This window comes from Pelobates fuscus, chromosome 5, assembly GCF_036172605.1.
Source record: "Pelobates fuscus isolate aPelFus1 chromosome 5, aPelFus1.pri, whole genome shotgun sequence".
Taxonomy (NCBI): domain Eukaryota; kingdom Metazoa; phylum Chordata; class Amphibia; order Anura; family Pelobatidae; genus Pelobates; species Pelobates fuscus.
The window spans coordinates 272,271,325-272,292,371 of NC_086321.1; the positions used below are offsets into that span (position 1 = coordinate 272,271,325).

The 21,047-nt window shown below is 44.5% G+C and overlaps 2 protein-coding genes across 3 annotated transcripts in view; one reads left to right on the plus strand and one right to left on the minus strand.

The window, feature by feature from the left end:
• Positions 1-21,047, plus strand: part of HSDL2 (hydroxysteroid dehydrogenase like 2) — a 139,887-nt gene that overhangs the window by 52,878 nt on the left and 65,962 nt on the right. For both annotated transcript variants that reach the window (XM_063455303.1, XM_063455304.1), the window contains exon 3: positions 16,822-16,985. In XM_063455303.1, coding sequence (XP_063311373.1) covers positions 16,822-16,985 — 164 coding nt within the window. The remainder of the gene's footprint in view (positions 1-16,821; positions 16,986-21,047) is intronic.
• LOC134610500 (cyclin-T2-like) lies at positions 6,884-8,320 on the minus strand. Its single transcript, XM_063453467.1, has one exon. The coding sequence runs from the start codon at positions 8,318-8,320 to the stop codon at positions 6,884-6,886; it is 1,437 nt and encodes a 478-aa protein (XP_063309537.1).

Genomic DNA, 21,047 nt, shown 5'->3' on the forward strand with positions numbered 1-21,047 from the left:
CTCCGGGTTTGTGACCATTTGCAGGTCATTATTGTCGCTTATATCGGGCTCCGGTACCGCCACCGAGGGTAATCTGCCAGCTTGGTTCAGTTTTTTATCGAGTTTTTGGGCGAAAATCCTCATTTTGGACAAAGTAGTCTGGAGCTCGTGTGGAACACGTCTGCCCAGCATGGCAGTCAGGCCCCGCCCCCCTACTACAGATAATTTATAGGTTAATTATACATTTTAGGGTTAAAAGCTGCTCATATGCAAAAATTAAATGAAAACATCCTTATCAGTCATGACCTAGACATCTTAATCATTATTTGGACCAAAACTTAAGGTTGACATAGGCAAGGCCTTGACTTGTCACATTAATCTAGGACAAAATGGCATCTTAAAGTCTAAACCTCTTACTCACTGGATCTGGGTAAGAGGTCATTTATTAAAGAAATACAATTTAGCAGTGTAAAGTCTATTATACCTGCAATTGTCCATCACAAAGTGATTATGTGGCTATGATACACAAACACACTGCCACACACCAACCCATACAATAACACATTCTACACCTTCTCTCACACACATTACAGATTACCAGCAGCAGCTCGTCCCATGGCTTATGCATTTCACAGCATGTTGGCCGCCGGGATATGACGTCATGCTGAATCCTGGTGGCCACGAGTCCTGAGTATTGTTAAAGAGCAGGTGATGCTTGCCCGGGTAAAAGAATGCAAAAAGTTTTCCTGCCAGGTCCTCAAGCGATATAAAATTCCACATTCCTGATGTTAATGAGATGGTTGTGCTTGAATCTTTGAAGTGTCTTCTAATGTCTGGTTGCAAGCTGCTGGGTGAAGTCTGTAGAATATTTTTATGTCCTGTCATCCTTGCCAATTTTGCCTCTTTCCTTTTGTGTCTCTCCCCCCCATCACCTCTTTCCTTTTGTGTCTCTCCCCCCCATCACCTCTTTCCTTTTGTGTCTCTCCCCCCCATCACCTCTTTCCTTTTGTGTCTCTCCCCCCCATCACCTCTTTCCTTTTGTGTCTCCCCCCCCCATCACCTCTTTCCTTTTGTGTCTCTCCCCCCATCACCTCTTTCCTTTGTGTCTCTCTCCCCCATCACCTCTTTCCTTTGTGTCTCTCCCCCCCCCATCACCCCATTCCCTTGTGTCTCTCCCCATTGCTCCTTTTCCCCATGCCTGCACCTTTTTTACATTCTATTTCTCTCTACATCCTTCATTATACACTGTCCTCCCACAAGCATTATTCCTGGATTTGTCTGTTTTTCGGAGCCAGGCTGCTCACCTCCCCAACATTCACACATGCAGCTCTGTGTGTGAGGATAGAGCAGTGAATGTAAGGGTACCTCCAGTCCCCACCTCTCATCCTTCACACACAGTGCTGTGCTGTAAAGTTAAGGAGGAGATATGTTGGCAGATCTCCCATAACTGGGTTGCAATGTTGACGCATTTCTGTTGGCTGACACTGGTGATGCAGTTTCCTTTGTAGGCAGGTGCGCATACTCCGTTGTCGCTACACATAATTGTGTATGCTGAGGACTGCAGGTCATTGGTTTTGCATTTGCATTTTGCACCCCTACTGTACAGGATCTGTAGGGTCTCCTACCAGTGCATTGTTGGTGGGCATATTTCATATATTACAGAGTAAGAAAATAATCAGTGTTGGTTTGATGGTGTTTTTGCTCTTAAGGCAGGCTAGATGTATGTCTAGTATAATTCACATATGTTTAGAACTTTTTTTAGCATCTCTGACAAGCTTAGCACAAGGGAGATGGACAAGTTTTCTGATTTAAAGAGTCTAAGCTCCATAAACATTTTGCATTACTAATTCAACTAAAAGTATTGCAGAGCTTGCATTTATATATAATATGTAAAGTGCAACACAGTGCTTTTGGTGTCACTTGTAAAAATATACAAACACTTATCTATTATATAAACAGTAAAGTGCAACTCCGTGTTTATTGGTGTCAATTCTAAAACTCCAAAACTCTTATCTTATGACGTGATTACGTCATATGTGAACATTTAAAACATAAATAACACACACTAGAGTAAAACCTTTATAACTTGGAAGCAATTCTAAAATTGGAGCACTCACCATTTTCAGAGCTAATCCACCTAGTACTGGTACAATACACTTGTGGGCCTGTCTAGGCGACCCCTCCCTTATAGTGTAAGAAATCATGACCCTCTTACAAGGGTATTCTTTAAAGAATGTGACACAAATATAAGTGTATAAAAAAAAAAAGGATTATTAATATTGACTTGGGTTACTGTTACAGATTTTAAAGGAAAATACCCAGTACACATTAAACACACATACACTCCATAACCAATAGATACATAGAAAAAGGACCATATTTCAATGATGATTTTCTCCTTGCGATTTCATTTTGGGACAGTGTATCTCAGTTCACCATGGCACTTCTGCTTGCTGCGCTCTTCTCCCCTTCTTCTTGGCTGGCTGTCTTCTCAAAACTGATTCTTGCATTCCTTAACCAGACATCCCATAATCCATTGTACCTCCCAAAAGTGGTTAATTCAGACCCCTTTTACCAGAGAGTTCTGTCTTTACACAATTTGCTCCCTTTCATCTCTTCTCTTCCAGCTATACTAGAAAATTCTGTAAGAAGTGACTGACTAGTTAAGGTTTCTGGGGTAAGTTGGGAGCAGGCCTGGACTGCTTTAGAGACAGGATGGCTTGGGAAAACATATACTTGCATGGTTACACCCAGATGTTAATTACTCTGATGTTCTGCTCTCATAACATGACTCTTGCATCCTTTATAGTAAAGATGTACACAGTAGTTCTTACTTATCTGTAACACTGGAAAGGCTTTTTCCCAAAATCTAAAGAAGTCATCTATGCTGTACCAGGTAGCTCATCTTAGTTTATTACACAGCAAACCTCCAGAAAAGCATATGTCTATATAGTAAACTGAATATAAAATTTTGAAAGGCACCCTACATCAGGGCTTGACAAATCCCAGGCGCCTAGGAATTTGGCCTTGGCGCCTGGGATATGTGAGGGAGGCCGGCTGGGGAATTATGTAGCTGGGAGGGCAAGTTGGGTGCTCGTGCAGGCAGGCGGGCGGGCAAGTTGGGTGCTCGGGCGGGGAACTGCCGCCTTCCTGCATGAGCACCCAGCCAGTCGCCTATTGGACCCCACAGGCATTGTCCATCTGTCATGGTGGGGGTGTGTGTGTGTCTTTGTCATGGTGGGTGGGTGGGTGTGTCTCATGGTCTTCACGCCATGCTGGTCTCCCCTCGACTGGCCCTGCCTCTGACTGAGATCATCAAGCTTGATGATCTTAGTCATTTGAATGTTTTTCCATACAATTGGCTGCAAAACGCTGCACCAATCAGCCTATCCACGTAGATCAATGAATCTTTATGGGAAACATTCAGCGCCTCCATGTAGAGCGTGGAGACGCTGAATGTAGGTGCTGCACTGACACAGGAAACACCTCTAGTGACCATCTGAGTGACGGTCACTAGAGGTGTCACTAGGAAGCAATGTAAACACTGCGTTTTATTTGAAAAGTCAGTGTTTACATTGAAAAGCCTGCAGAGACAGGCTATAGACACCAGAACCACTATATTAATCTGTAGTGGTCCTGGTGAATATTGTGTCCCTTTAAGAATTGTATTTTTGTTGTTTAATACAAAGCTATGCAAGTTTAAAAAAAAAAAAAAAAAATCTGGCTCCTAGAATCAAAGCAAATTTGTCAAGCCCTGTGTGTTTTTTGTGCCTGGAGATAATTGAAGACTGGGTTGGGAACCCCTGATTTAGAGCATCAGCTGACCGCTCTAGTCCAACCAGCGTCACTCCTGCCCGGCGGCAATTTGTGATTCTTCAAATTGAATTGGAGAAACCAGGTTCCTTTTAACTGTCTGACCATGTTAGTCTACTGACTGAACTACCCTAAGCACACTGACAAATTGTTCGTGGTTTTAAAAACCTTTTAGGTTCAAGCAGGGCCGGCCTTAGGGGTGTGCGAGCTGTGCGGCCGCACAGGGCGCCATGGTGCAGGGGGCGCCCTGAGGCCGCATAGCTCACACGGCATGTCTGTTAGCCGCAATGCTAACAAGACATTTGCCTTGGGCGGCATTTTCCAGGGGGCGGCAAAAAAAGCCGCCCCCAAATGCCCAAGGCAAATGTCTTGTTAGCCTTGCGGCTAACAGACATGCCTGGCTGCTGGGCGGTCGGGCGGCGCTGGCGAGGGAGCACTTCCTCTGAGCTGTATGCTCAGCTCCCTCGCGCGCCGCAGAGTGAGGCTGGGAGCCGGAATATGACGTCATATTCCGGCTCCCAGCCTCACTCTGCAGTGTGCGAGGGAGCTGAGCATACAGCTCAGAGGAAGTGCTCCCTCGCCAGCCGCCCGCCCAGCCCAGCAGCCACTGGACCACCAGGGAGGAAGAGACCCCCCCCCAGCATTCCCAAAGGTAAGGAGGCTGGGGGGGGTCTAAATAAATGTTAAAAAATGTGTTAATGTGGGTGAGTGTGTGTGTCTGTTAGTGAGTGTGTGTGTCTGTTAGTGTGTGTGTGTGTATGTTAGTGTGTGTGTATGTTAGTGTGTGTGTGTGTGTGTGTGTGTTAGTGTGTGTCTGTGAGTGTGTATGTTAGTGTGTGTCTGTTAGTGTGTGTGTGTGTGTATGTTACTGTGTGTCTGTTAGTGTGTGTGTGTGTGTGTGTATGTTAGTGTGTGTCTGTGTCTGTTAGTGTGTGTCTGTATGTTAGTGTGTGTGTGTATGTTAGTGTGTGTCTGTGTATGTTAGTGTGTGTCTGTGTCTGTTAGTGTGTGTGTGTATGTTAGTGTGTGTCTGTGTATGTTAGTGTGTGTCTGTGTATGTTAGTGTGTGTCTGTGTCTGTTAGTGTGTGTCTGTGTCTGTTAGTGTGTGTCTGTGTCTGTTAGTGTGTGTCTGTGAGTGTGTTTGTCTGTTAGTGAGTGAGTGTGTGTGTCTGACTGTGTGTGTGTGTGTCTGACTGTGTGTGTGTGTGGCTGTCTGCCTGTGTGTGTCTGTTTGCCTGTGTGTGTGTGTGTGTGAGACTGTCTGCGCGTGTGTGTGTGACTGTCTGCGCGTGTGTGTGTGTGACTGCCTGTGTGTGTGTGTGTGTGTGTGACAGGGTGTGTGGGAAGGGGTAAGGAGTGGGGGGGGGGCGGGAAGGGGGGGCGCTGTGAAGATTTTTTGCACAGGGCGCCCAAATGCCTAAGGCCGGCCCTGGGTTCAAGGCGCCTTTTATGTTTCAATATTTTTCCAAGGTGCCCCAAGTCAAAGCAAACCTCTAGGTAGTATATATGTACAGCGCTGCAGCATATACTGGCCCCTTTTTCAGCAGAAATGTTTCCCGGTCAGGGGCGGATCCAGAACCGAATCTCGGGAGGGCACTGGTAGATTATTTAAGGAAACAATCCAGGCACAATAACCAATACAGCAATATTTAGTGGTTGTGGTTCCCTCCCAGGGTAAGTAGTCAAACTGATTTAAAACAGTTTGACAACTTACTTAGGATCTGCCGGGATAGGGCCTGTAGTATGGGGAAGGGGCAGTATTGTGTGTGTTGCAGTGTGTCTGAGGGAGGGCATTGTGTGTGAGGGGTATAGTGTGTGTATGTGTGGGGAGGTATGTGGGGGTGGGAGGGCAGATTAGCAAATATATTTATTATTAAAACAAAAAATAATAATTTGATATCCCCCGTCCCTGCTTACCTTTGCCTGGGAGGGGGGACAGTACTAATCCCTGGTGGTCCTGTGGAGAAGCCTGGGCAGCCCAGCTCAGGTTAGAGTTCACTCTCGCGAGATTAGAGCTCCCCCAGGTCATCTCTCCCTCTCCTGCCAGCTGCAGTATTACACTGCTAGCGGGCCAGAGGGAAGATCTCTGACCTCCCCTCTGGTCCTGCAGAGCTGGCAGGGGAGAGGGAGGCACAGTTCCCGGTGCTATTATCATATGACCATAGCACCGGGTAAACTTTTCGCTACCAATCTAAGCTTTTTTTAGTTGTTATTCCTGAAGATATCCCCGTGCAAATCATCTCTTATTGGCATTATTCTTTTTTGTTTTATAAGTTCCTGCTTCCTATTGTGTTATGTTCTATTTATATCCCCCCCCCCCCCCCCCAAAAAAAAATCGAGGCATTATGATTCTAACACTTGTACACATTATGCTTGTTTACCATTGCATTTAACAGTACACACCTTTCTAATATGATTGTATGTTGCCATCTTTACCCCAATAAAACAAAGATTGACCAAAAAAAAAACCAAAGAGACACCGTGTGCCACTGGGGGACAATCTGCGATAGAGAGCAATCTTTAGGGTTAAGTCATTCGTGATTGGTTTAACTCCTTCAGGTAAGAAAGTGCCAAGGACCTTTGGACACCATAACAACATCACATTGATGTTGTTATAGTGCACATATAGTTCCTTTAAAGGACAGTACTAGATAAAGAATGTTTTATTTTCATGCATTATATAGACCGTGCAATAAAATACAAACAAAATTTCAAAGTTAAATCGACCCCTGCCACACCACTTCAATCAGGATTATTTACTAAACTCTGACTTTTAGAAAATTAAATTAAGGGTAAATTAGCAGATATGGAAAAACTCTACAGTTCATCTTTAATTACAACTTAGCTACTTTAGCTTCAGTTTTGCTATTTGGATTTCATTTGCTAAAATCTTTAGTTTTGTGATATCCCCAAGATGAATGCTCCCTCTCATTTATCAGTAATGCTAATGTAAGTTAAAAATGAAGCAAAACAATCAAATTTCTTTGTACAATAACAGTATATAATTTCACTTTGAATAATCAATTAAATATATGCAAAATGTAAACTTTTTATTTTTAATAATTTATCAAATCCGTAATAACAAATCAATTAACCTTTGTGGCTATTCGTGCTGTTTCCACTCCCGTGCTCCATTTTAGGATATTTGATTTTGCAGTGACCCTCATTAGAAGAGCTATGCCTGTCGCTGGGAGGCGATTTTCTTTTCCTTTTCAGAGCCTCTTTGTTGGAGGGAGCAGGTGGCTTGGGTGTTTGCCACTTTAGAGGTACACCTGTATCTTTGTTGCCAGTTGACTTTTGTTTAACCCTCTGCCTGTATTCCTCCAGTGATATTTTTCGGACAGCTAATGGAGGTGGGAGGATCAGACCATGGTGTTTATCAGGTGTTGTCTTATGAGAATGCTCTATAATAACAGAGCGCTCTGACCCTTTATGAGTGTGGTGTATCCTGCTGAAAAGTTTTATAGCTTTTTTAAAGTCCATGGCAAATGGGTTAACAGACAAAGTGTTCTTTTTTGGGGGATCATATACTTGTCTTGCCCTTGGTGTTTCCAGCTTACCTGGGTTTAGAGCAGCCTGGATGGGCAGTCTTCTTGCATTCTTGGATACAGCAGTAGGAAAGGTGGAAGGGACTGCGTTGGGAAGACCTGCTTTCTCAGTGATACCAGTAACAGCGTTTTCAACCAAAGGTGGAACAAGGAGGAATTTGCCAAGTTGCCAGCCGGACTTGGGTTTCCCTGCAGCCTTGCTAGGTTTGCACTGTCTAAACCTTCTCAGTGCCCTTGGTGTTTTCTGGTATACTTGCAGAAATTGATCACTTAGCTGATCCAGCAACTCCAGACTAACAGATTGATCAACATATTGCCACCAGTGTTTGCCCTCTGCTGATATTGGAATTTCATACCTGGACCATTTGCAAGCCAGGTGAATGCTCAGACAGGCCAGTACCGTTGGTTTGTATTGAAGGCACAGAGTGGTCATGTGCAAGCAGTTGGTTGCCATGAGATAGCATGCCCGTGCCAAGTTGTTGCAGACTTCCACCGACTGGAAACATTTTATCACATGCATGTGTGGATGTTCCACAGTGACCTCAAAGCCCAAAGTCTGAAGTATGATTCTTTCCAGGCACACTAGCTGCTTCTCCTGCTTCAAGTACCTCAGGCTGCTGAGGTCCAGCTTTGGCTCCTTTGAGTAGAGGACACCATGGGCCACCTTAAGGACATCTTCCAGTTTTCTTTTCTGGTCTAAAGCTTTGGCAGCAAGGAACAAAGCTGCAGAAGAAATGTCATGGTGGTGGTATTTGGTGAGAGATTGCAGCATGTAGAACCTGTGCATGTACACCACGGCAGTGTTTATGGTGAGCTGAGAAACATCAAACCGCTGGCCCAGGTTTTGAATGAAACTGGCAGCCTCCTGGCGGCGCAAGAGCTCCTTGACCACAGTCACCCCACACCGCCTGGATGGGCTATTATCCAATTGCTTTTGGCTAAAGAGCCATCGCTCTGCGAGAGACCCACACTCTGCCATCACAACTCCTTCAAGCAGTGCTTCACACTCACCAGACATGTGCTCATTGAAATGATGTCATAGACATGACAACATTCCATCACTGTGGGCAACTGTACAGTGTTCCATCTCCAAATGGGACATAAGTTATCATAAAATAGTTACATAACCTACATGACTATAAAGGTGTTAAATAAACTATCTGCTTCTATTCCCCTAATTTGTGATAGTTATAACCAAGACCACTTATGTCTCATAATTGGCACTGCATCAATGCTGTTTTTTTTTTTTTTTTTTTTTTTTTTTTTTTAAACTTTTATGTTTATTGTAGCCAGTTCAGTATTACTGTAAACTTGACATCATACTACACACAGGCTATAGAAACAGTAATTAGTAATTACAAATGTAAGAAGCTAAAAGTTTTTATTTATTTTTATTTTGAAAGTACATATTTTGTTCTATGAATGCTCACTATTATCACATGCACTGACAATACATTCAATTATGTGTACTGATGAGTTAGACAAGTTCACAGTGCGCAATCAGACACAACATTTTTGCAATAATTACTTAAAATATTAGGAAAATGGAAACTAAAACCCATAAAGGAGCACTATAGCGATAGGAATACAAATATGTATTCATAACGCTATAGAGCCCTAACGCCCTGTTCCGTGGCGAATAATGGTTAATTAACCATTAATTTGTTTACCATAATCCAGCGCCGGGCTCCCTTGACACTGGTGACCTCTCCTCCTCCATCGACGTCCGCTCCCGAGTGAAGCCGAATGCGCATGCACAGCAAGAGGCGGGTGCGAATTCAAACCTGCCTATAGGAAAGCCTTACTCAGTGCTTTCCTATTGGGATCTTTTTTGACACTGGCCTTGGTGAGGATGCCCAGCGTCAAATAAGTCAATTATCTCCCAAGCAGAGGGGAGAGATTGTTTGCCTTGTGTGGGAGTGCCTTACATTGTAAATGTGTTGTTATTGGTTTGGAACTTTGTGTGCCTGTGTCCAACCTGGGTGTCACCAGGGGCGTATTAGCCGCGAGGCAAACAAGGCATTTGCCTTGGGCAGCATTTTCCAGGGGGCGGCCAAAAAAGCCGCCCCCAAATGCCCAAGGCAAATGTCTTGTTAGCCTTGCGGCTAACAGACATGCTGCTGGGCTGGGGGGGTGGCGCTGGTGGGCGGCTGGCGAGGGAGCACTTCCTCTGAGCTGTCTGCTGAGCTCCGTCATATTCCGGCTCCCAGCCTCACTCTGCAACGCGCGAGGGAGCTGAGCAGACAGCTCAGAGGAAGTGCTCCCTCGCCAGCAGCCCGCCAGTGCCGCTCGCCCGCCAGCCAGCCAGTGCCGCTCGCCCAGCAGCCACTGGACCACCAGGGAGGAAGAGACACCCCCCCCCCAGCATTCCCAAAGGTAAGGAGGCTGGGGGGGGTATTTAAATAAATTTTAAAAAACGTGTTAATATGTGTGTGTGTGTGTGTGTGTTTGTTAGTGTGAGTGTGTGTGTCTGTTAGTGTGTGTGTGTCTGTTAGTGTGTGTGTCTGTTAGTGTGTGTGTCTGTTAGTGTGTGTGTCTGTTAGTGTGTGTGTCTGTTAGTGTGTGCGTCTGTGAGTGTGTGCGTCTGTGAGTGTGTGCGTCTGTGAGTGTGTGCGTCTGTGAGTGTGTGCGTCTGTGAGTGTGTGCGTCTGTGAGTGTGTGCGTCTGTGAGTGTGTGCGTCTGTGAGTGTGTGCGTCTGTGAGTGTGTGCGTCTGTGAGTGTGTGCGTCTGTGAGTGTGTGCGTCTGTGAGTGTGTGCGTCTGTGAGTGTGTGCGTCTGTGAGTGTGTGCGTCTGTGAGTGTGTGCGTCTGTGAGTGTGTGCGTCTGTGAGTGTGTGCGTCTGTGAGTGTGTGCGTCTGTGAGTGTGTGCGTCTGTGAGTGTGTGCGTCTGTGAGTGTGTGCGTCTGTGAGTGTGTGCGTCTGTGAGTGTGTGCGTCTGTGAGTGTGTGCGTCTGTGAGTGTGTGCGTCTGTGAGTGTGTGCGTCTGTTAGTGAGTGTGTGTCTGTTAGTGAGTGTGTGTGTGTGTGTCTGTTAGTGAGTGTGTGTGTCTGTTAGTGAGTGTGTGTGTGTCTGTTAGTGAGTGTGTGTGTGTGTGTGTGTCTGTTAGTGAGTGTGTGTGTGTGTGTGTGTCTGTTAGTGAGTGTGTGTGTGTGTGTCTGTTAGTGAGTGTGTGTGTGTGTGTCTGTTAGTGTGTGTTTCTGTTAGTGTGTGTGTCTGTTAGTGTGTGTTTCTGTTAGTGTGTGTTTCTGTTAGTGTGTGTTTCTGTTAGTGTGTGTTTCTGTTAGTGTGTGTTTCTGTTAGTGTGTGTTTCTGTTAGTGTGTGTTTCTGTTAGTGTGTGTTTCTGTTAGTGTGTGTTTCTGTTGGCTAGTGTATGCGTATCTGTCAGTGAATGTGTGTGTGTGTGTGTGTGTGTATTTAGAATGCGGGGCGGGGGGAAAGGTTGGGGGGGGGTGGCGCGTCTTAGTTTTGTCCTGCCTAGGGCAGCACAAAACCAGGATACACCACTGGGTGTCACCCTTGTTGGGAAAGTTGCATAAAAGACCAGTGTGCCTCCATTAAAATCCTATTTCAGCTTACATTCCAAAACTGTGTGTCATCCTGCTATTGGAGGGAAAGAAGATTTACTCCTGTGTCTGCTGTTCCAGCTTGCAGGGGATTCAACGGGAAAGCTAATGTCCCTTTAAAGGGTTACTAAAACCCTTTCTTCATTATTTATTAAGTCAAAATGGCTTACCGTATATACTTGAGTATAAGCCGAGTTTTTCAGCACATTTTTTGTGCTGAAAAACCCCAACTCGGCTTATACTCGAGTCAATAGTCTGTATTATGGCCATTTGCATTGCCATAATACAGACAGGGGGCTGTGGGGGCTGCAGAGAGATGTTACTTACCTTTCCTGCAGCTCCTGTCAGCTCTCTCCTCCTCCGCCGGTCCGTTCAGCTCTTCTGTCAGCTCACAGTGTAAATCTCGCGAGAGCCGCGGCTCTCGCGAGATTTACACTGGGAGCTGAACGGACCGGCGGAGGAGGAGAGAGCTGACAGGAGCTGCAGGAAAGGTAAGTAACATCTCTCTGCAGCCCCCACAGCCCCCTCCTACACAGTGCCCATCCACTGGACCACCAGGGAAGGAGAGCCCCCCTCCCTGGCCAGCTAGCAAGCAAGGGAGGGGGGACGAAAAAATGTATACATGTTAATAAAAAAATAAAAATAATAAAATAAAAAAATAATAATAAAATTAAATATAATAATAAAATAAAAAAATAATAATAAAAAAAATGTAATGAAACAAAAAAAAATATTAAAATAATAATTAAAAAATAAAAAACGCCCACCCCCCACCAAGGCTCTGCATCACACTCTGCATTACACACACACATACACACACTGCATTCATACACACACACTGCATTCATGCACACACACTGCATTCATACACACACACTGCATTCATACACACACACTGAATTCATGCACACACACTGCATTCATACGCACGCACACTGCATTCATACGCACGCACACTGCATTCATACGCACGCACACTGCATTCATACGCACGCACACTGCATTCATACGCACGCACACTGCATTCATACGCACGCACACTGCATTCATACGCACGCACACTGCATTCATACGCACGCACACTGCATTCATACGCACGCACACTGCATTCATACGCACGCACACTGCATTCATACGCACGCACACTGCATTCATACGCACGCACACTGCATTCATACGCACGCACACTGCATTCATACGCACGCACACTGCATTCATACGCACGCACACTGCATTCATACGCACGCACACTGCATTCATACGCACGCACACTGCATTCATACGCACGCACACAGCATTCATACGCACGCACACAGCACTCATACGCACACACACAGCACTCATACGCACACACACTGCACTCATACGCACACACACTGCACTCATACGCACACACACTGCACTCATACACACACACACACTGCACTCATACACACACACACACTGCACTCATACACACACACACACTGCACTCATACACACACACACACTGCATTCTCATACACACACACACTGCATTCTCATACACACACACACACTGCATTCTCATACACACACACACACTGCATTCTCATACACACACACACACTGCATTCTCATACACACACACACACTGCATTCTCATACACACACACACACTGCATTCTCATACACACACACACACTGCATTCTCATACACACACACACTGCATTCTCATACACACACACACTGCATTCTCATACACACACACACTGCATTCTCATACACACACACTGCATTCTCATACACACACACTGCATTCTCATACACACACACACTGCATTCTCATACACACACACACTGCATTCTCATACACACACACACTGCATTCTCATACACACACACTGCATTCATTATATACACACACTGCATTCATTATATACACACACTGCATTCATTATATACACACACTGTAAATAAATATTCAATTAATATAATTTTTTAAGGATCTAATTTTATTTAGAAATTTACCAGCAGCTGCTGCATTTCCCACCCTAGTCTTATACTCGAGTCAATAAGTTTTCCCAGTTTTTTGGGGTAAAATTAGGGGCCTCGGCTTATATTCGGGTCGGCTTATACTCGAGTATATACGGTAATAAGCATTGATGTCGTGTTCCCCCCCCCCCTCCCCCAATTTAAAAAAAATATATATATATACATATATATACATATATATAATTCATAAAGAAGCATTTGAGTGGACATTTTAACCATCTTGGAAAGCATGCACACGGAATGTATATTAGGCAGCCGTGTACAGAGTTCCATGCTGCGTAAGCCATGTGTTTTATGGAGGTGCACCTCGCTCCTGCCACACAAGTGCAAATATCTCTAGCTCGCATACAGACTCCTACCACCATCTCCCCTTCTAAAAACAGGAGTGATCATTGAGTTATGAATATATTTGAAGGCAAGAAAAGGCTTTATTGTGAAGATTGTTTTATACCTATTTTCTACAGATGGGACGTAATCCACATAAAAGCTTGATTCATGATTAGATAATGCTTACGAAAACGGGTAGTTTATGTGCTTGTATTTATGTCCATGTTTTATTTGTACTCGCTGTACACATAAGCCAAGTCATAATGTGCTTTGTTTGTTTTCTTTATATAAATGCTTCCGCATATTTACTGAAGCTGTATATTATGGGATGGGATAATTGTTTGGTATTTCTGTGCTTGTGTGCATATGTTGCTGTCATGTAAGATGGTGGGGCATTGCCTGATGCCTGTCTTTTTTTTTTTTTTTTTTGCTGAATATCTGTTTATTTCAATACGCTATCCTCCTGTCATCATTTTTATTTTATTTTTTGTTTGTGTCAGATAAAACATATACCAGAGTAGTACAAGACACACTGGTCTGTATTGGTTAAATGTGAAACTGTGGAACTCGCAGGTTCCCTGAACAGCAACATGTGAGACATGCAGGTCTCAATTGTTAGTGGGTTAGTTATAAGCATGTTATTTACGTGACAGAGAAATATTGCAATTACTGTCTAATCTCAAAAAAGGGTTTCAGTAACAATGCTTGTGTTAGATTGTTGCCCTGGTGATCAGTTGGACATTTTTAAGTCACCAGTGGCAGCCTCAAAGAAGCGCGGCCTTAAAAGGGTCTCCCTGCACGGAGGCCTGAGGGGTTGACGAGTATTTAAAGAACAGGGAAAGGGGAGAAGAGTAAGGAAAATGGAGGAAAGGTTTTGCCCTCAGTTAGTTGTGTGGTGTCCAGTCTATCGCGCCTCTCTTTCACTACAGGTGGCATCATAAGTGTTTTATTGCAATAACGTCTTGAAATCAGTGTTGTCAGGTAAGTTTGGGATCTCTCACTGCTATGTAATATCAGGTTTTCCATAGAGTGGAGTTCTTCCATTCGTTGGAACCACAGTTCCATCGGTGGAGCTATTTCTTTCTTCCAAAACAAACGTACAGCCCCTTGGCGACATTCAGAATTCATATTGTCGGTGAGTTTTTGTATGTGGATGTGCAAGTTTTAGTGTGGTATAAGAGAATCGGTGCTGGTCTGAAGGGGGACGGGTCATCTGAAAATCTTTTGGATGATACTGTAGATCTTTGTGTAAAACAGTTTTATTTTTGGCCTTCTGCCTGTCTCATAAATAATTAATTCATTAAAAGCTTTGAATAATTAGAAGCAACATCTGATGTGTACTATGATTTAAAAAAGGCAGCATATGATAATAAACCTTGTAAATGTAGGGGTGAAAAATAAAACTCTCCTTTACTATTAATAGCTTTATTTCTTATTTAATGTAAACATTTCAGCATGACATAGCTCTGTATTTTGTAACCGGTTCTTTTTTGTTTTTTACTTTGGAAGTGTGTGTGTGTGTGTGTGTCTCTGCACAGCCTCCTAACACATGAGCGATATAGTGTATATTTTCGATTAATCCGAATCCCTATGTTCTATTATGGAGCTGATCAATTAGAACGGATTCTCTCTACTTACTCTACATCGAAGCTTGCAAAAACTGTTATATTTTCTTTTAAGAGTTTTTTCACAGAGCACTGTTTACATACAAAACACTGTTTAGTTAACACTTCTTTATTGACTTTCATTTAGACCTTTCTTTAAAGGACCACTATAGTGCCAGGAAAACAAACTTGTTTTCCTGGCACTATAGGGTCTTTGGGTCCCCCCCACCCTCAGGGTCCCACTCTAGCCAGACTGAAGGGGGAGGAAGGGGTTAAACACTTAGCTTTCTCCATCACCTGGCTCCATTGGCGCTGGGGAACTCTCTTCCCTCTTCCGACGTCAGCACTGAATGCGCCCGCATTCAATCAGTCCATAGGAAAGCATTTCTCAATGCTTTCCAATGGACGTCAGCGTCTTCTCACTGTAATTTTCACAGTGAGAAGCGTGGAAGCGCCTCTAGCGGCTGTCAATGAGACAGCCACTAGAGGCTGGATTAACCCTAATGTAAACATAGCAGTTTCTCTGAAACTGCTATGTTTACAGCTGCAGGGTTAACCCTAGATAGACCTGGCACCCAGACCACTTCATTGAGCTGAAGTGGTCTGGGTGCCTATAGTGGTCCTTTAAGCTTTCAGTGTATACCTCTCTTGTAGCCAAATTTAAAGGTATTGCAACGCTATTTATACTGTTGCAAAGAAAAATATTCATAAACACTCTGTAAACATTTTTTACAGTTTTTCTAAAATATTTTTTTACCTCTGACAGCCTGGCCAGCTACTATCACTCTAAGATCTCAGCAGGAGGTGTATACATTTTCATTGATTTTTTTTATTTTAAATGTTATATATATAATATTATATTATATTTGGTTTATGTATATACTTTCTTTTTGTTTTAAGTCTTTTCCTACATTAGGTAGCCTATAAGATAAATTTTCAATGTGCCTTTATCTCCCATGGATGTATAGTTAATGTATTTTAATATACATAAATTAAAAGTGAAGTTTTTAACTACTACTTGGTCTGGGCAGCTTATTACTTCATAAATATTCTCAAAGGGTTACCCCCATTAATGCGTGCTACCTCTGACTATAGAGAACCCTCCTGAGTCTACGCACCATTTTCAGCCCTGTTAGGTCTCGTCAGTGACGTATAACAGATACCCCCGACATATAAAAAATAATCTGCTCGCAAGTATTCAGAGTCATATGACCAACAATGGAAACTACCTCCCATTAACTTAAGTCTAATTTCCTGTACAGTATGGGTGCGCAACTTTTTAACTGGAAGGAATCTGGTGAATTTAATATTCATCTCCTCTCATCCAACTTTGTGTCTGCTTCACCTCCCACATGTCCCTCTCCAGTCTTTTCACAATCACCCTTTTCTTCTCTTTGTGTCTCTACTTATCATTACCTGGCTTGTATCTCTTCCCATTACTCCCATTGACTTCCCATTTCGCTGTGCCTATACCCTTTTCACACTCGACCATTTTTCTTACAGTCCTCCCCCCAAGCATCATATCTGGAAGTTGTCCACTTTCTGTGCCAGGCTTCTGCTCACCTCCCCAAAATGCACACATGCGGCTCTGCATGTGAGTAAAGAGCAGAGAATATGAGGTTAATTCCTGTCCTCACCTATCATCATTCACACACCGCATTGATTTGTAAAGGCAAGAAAGAGCTATGTCGCTAGGTCTCACATGATCGGATCCTGACATTTTTATTTCTATCGGTCGAATGTGGTAATGTGGGTGTGCATGCTTACTTGTTGCTATATTTAATATTGTACGGTGAGGGCTGTTAAACATGAATTTATGGGTCGGAAGATAAAGAGAAATTAAAGCGTAACTTAATTATCGGTAATCTCAAGTTTCTAATGAGCTCAGCTACAAATATGGGAATAGTATGTTAAAGACCTATTAACATTTAGAATTAACATAATTATTGTTTATTTGTGTTCTATTTCAGAAAACTTGCAGGATGCACTCTGTTTATCACTGGTGCAAGCCGTGGTATTGGTAAAGCAATCGCTTTAAAGGCTGCAAAGGATGGAGCAAATATTGTGGTAGCCGCAAAGACTGCTGAACCTCACCCTAAACTACCTGGCACAATATACACAACAGCTAATGAAAGTATGTTTTTGAATTCGTTCTTTTTTTGATTATGGTATTCAAGGATATAATAACAGAGAAAGTTACGTCCTCATGATGTTTAATTTCTGTATTATTATAATTGCCCAAATACAATAAAAAAAAAAGTACCACTATTTCATAGATATACACCCAATGAAAATATCTATGCATTTAATTGTGGATTATGCTAACGCAGTGTATTTATATTCCTAATCTTATTAAGGACAGGAGGCAAATATTTTGCATTAACTATGTTTACTGAACTCCAACAGCACAGATCTAACAAAAAAGTTAAACCGATTATTAAACTCCCACCCTAAAAGTTACTGTAACGGATCGCCTGGCACCCCGACTGGGTACCTCCGTTGAAAGATGCTCCTAGCGCTTCCAGAGGACTCCAAGCACTCCACCAGACACCATAAGCACCGCAGGCTGCAGCTATCTCCCTTCAGAACGAAGCAGGAACAAGCTCTTACAAGAGCTCAGTGATTATAGCAAGGGAATATGCCTAGCATAGCAATCCCTTGTAGCAGATTCCCCCAATAAGAGACAGGACTCAAGTTGAGGGTAAAAATAGAACTCTCTGGCTGCTAGCTTGCAGCCCTTTTTATTAGGTGCTCCCATGAAGGGGAGGGACACACAGTAACGTACATTAACCAATCACACAATAGTTACATCCCACACATAGCCCTCCCCTCTACCTGTAAACTAATTATCTGTACACACAGGAAATACAATTATCCTAGGTAGGGAAAATACAGTTTTTACACAACATTCATAACTCCCAAAATATACATCACATTCGCATAAAAATACATATACACAATCAATCCATTCGGGGGAACAACATACTCAAAAATCATACGAATTGGACCAGGGGTTCAAAAGTTAGTACAAATGTGCATTTGACCTTCTGGAAGCATGGTTTTTAGAAGCTCAAACTAGTTCCCCAGAATCCTCTATCCTGGAGACAATGGAGAAGCTGATTTAATTATATCCAGGGACAAACACAGCCTCCATTAAGCACATGTTACTAGCAACCACCAAAAGACATAAAAATACATAACTCCTGTTCTACTAAACAGAACCCCCACATTCAACCCATCCCCAGATGGCTTGGATCTGAGCGCTCAACATATCCAAACAGCGTTTAGATGCCACAAACACAGTTCAAACGCCATGGGGTTTAAGTTTTGTATGGGCTGATGAGAGGGCCCATAATCCTGGGGCAGCCCAATAACCCACAGTATGCCCAAATACCGTGCATAAAGGGCCAAATCGCCCAGGGACCGTAGTCACAGGGTAAGAGGCGGGCAAGCAGCCCCCTCCAAACCACAGTGGCGAAGTGGCTTTCGCTACATATCTTCCCATTCGGGGGTAGACTAACCAGGTACCTGACCTTCTGCCGGTCAGTACCTAGATTAGTCGGGCAGCCCACCCATAAAACAAAATTAGCAGAGTAGCCCACCCACAATAAAGAATTCACAGAATAGCCCCCCAACAATAAGTCATACTGGCCTGTAGGTCCCAAGTTGTGGGGTGAAACTGTGGCACCCTCGGCCTTGCTGGGCAAATGGCTGTGAGTACTTGGGGGCCAGATGCCCGATGTGCTCTGCTCCGGGGTCAGAGCTGGGGTAGTCTCAGGGTAAGGAAAAAAGGAAGGACAGAGGCCAGCGGCGCTCTGCCCAGTTGCCAGCTCTTCCGCTGAGGCAGCCTGTAGAAAGTCAGGCTCAGGGGAAGGAAACAAGGGAGGACAGAGGCCAGCGGCGCTCTGCCCAGTTGCCAGCTCTTCTGCTGGGGGGTCAGGGAACAAAGGAGTTGACTGGGGAGGAGAAATATCACTTACCTCCCCCTGGTACTCCGGCTGCTGCTGGGGGGGAGGTCGATGCTCTCCACTTTCTGTAACTCCAGCTCTAGTTGGGGATCTGGGCCGGTTGCCCAGCATCCCTGTAGGGCCGGTGGAGAGATCTCGGTCCCATCTCCACCTGCCTGCAGGGGGTCCTCCCAGGACCAGTCTATGAGGTCCTCTACCTCGGGTACCTCTGGTTGCTGTTGGGGAGGGAGACCGGTTGTCTCTTCCTCCAATAACACATTCTGCCGCTGGGGAGTGAGACCGACTGTCTCCCCTCCCTGTAAAACATACTGCCGCTGGGGATCTGGGCCGGGTGCCCAGCATCCCTGTAGGGCCGGTAGAGAGACCTCGGTCCCATCTCCACCGGCCACCTCGGTTTCTTCCTCGTCCCACTCTACCTGTGGCTGGAGTTTCTCCCAACGTGCCCACTGGCCTTCCCTCAACGCCCTGTGTTGTAGGTTCCGGGTCACCATGTCCCACACGAACCGCACGTATTTCTCCTCTGGATTGGGTCCGTAAAACTTCAGGCGCAACCCTACCATCGTGCCAAACTCTAGTACGGAGTAGCTATACGCCATGCTTGCTGTAGCCACTGCTGGTTCCATTATGCTGCTGAAGATAGGGACGCTGCACAACTCCACACGTTACCGGTGTCTCTGAGCTGCTTCTCCTCGCACTAGGACGCCATCCCACCGCTTGCCACCAATGTAACAAATGTTACGGTTGCCTCCAGGCTGGCTGGAAGTTGGATCGTAGAAAGGATGCTCCTAGCGCTTACCAAAGGACCATCAGCACCATAGCCACCATAAGCACTGCGAACTCCACGAACCACCGCTGCTGGGCTGGTATCTCGCCGTCTGCTCTGCGCCCTGGACCTACGACCAGGCTCCAGGTTCCAATAGGTGAACCTCTCCCTTCTGTAGAGCGAAGCAGGATCAGGAACAAGAGCTCTTACAAGAGCTCAACAGCTAAGGGAGTATGAAGAGCATAGCAATCCCTGTAGTGATTATAGCTGTCCCCTACAAACATGAGTCGAGGCTGCAAGTTAGAGGGTCAGAAGAGGTCTGAGATGCTGGAACACCCAGCCTGGCTTTTATTGAGGTTACATGCAAATAGGACACTCCCAGGGGGAGGCATAAAATCACCAATCACACATCTGGTGCAACCCACACATTCCCTCCCCTCAGATAAACAGTTAAACCAATTATTACATACAATAAAAATACAGTTTTTACACACACACTGTAACTTTAAAACCATACATCCAATTTCAATAAAATTGCATATTCAGACTCAGCATACATCAAACATAAACACTTCCAAAAATCAGCCAAATCCCTCCAGTGGATCAAAAGTTAGCTGGAAGTCCTTTATGACCGACCGCAAGCACAATTTCCTGCCCAAAACAGTTCCATAGATTTGGGCTGTGCGGTCGGTGAATTTCATGCGAAAAAACGACTAAGTCCCATTTCGAACGGGACTTAGTCTCTGGAGCTGCAAGTTCCGTATGGGAGAAGGTAAGGGTCACCGGTGTTCGGCAGAATGTGTAGCCGATTTTAGTTCCACAGAATCTTTAACATACACCGCTGACCGCATTCGAATGACCAAAATGGCCGCCGCCACGTGTTCGGCTGCCGAATGGCGGCCACCCAGCGCTCGGCAATTAACCTGCAGTAACCTCACAGCATGGGAGGTAAATTGCCTGCACACTTTAACTTCTGGGTGGTCCGCCTGTGTGGTACTTGGTTCAGTAAGCCCTATTTACTGAACCAAGTGGGAGAGAGCCAGGGGCAAGTTATTTTACAGGTCTGGGGACATAGTCTTAAAGGGGTATTGTTCAGCAAAGTCACAATATGTCCCCAGACGGTTCTTAAAGGGCCATACACACCAATAAAAGTTAATACATTTTCAGGGGCACAATCTTCCAGGGGCCATAGTCATGAGGCAGGAGGCTGGCAAATAGGCTTCTCCACAATCCAGGGAAGCAGGGCAATTTTTCATTTAAAGGGCCAGTTACAAATAGCCATTTGTAACAGTTACATAGAAGGCAAGCACAATTTTTATATAAAGAAGCAGTGTCTGAAACAGAAACGAGATGTGACTCCTGAAAACCATTCTTGATCAAAAATTGAGGAAGAATCAAGCTGGTTTAAAAAAAAAAAAAAAAAAGGGTGTGTGTATGTATGTATGTATGTATGTATGTGTGTTTG

Excerpts from the sequence above, each read along its gene's own strand:
- LOC134610500 (XM_063453467.1), bottom strand. The coding sequence starts at position 8,320 with ATGGCAGAGTGTGGGTCTCTCGCAGAGCGATGGCTCTTTAGCCAAAAG.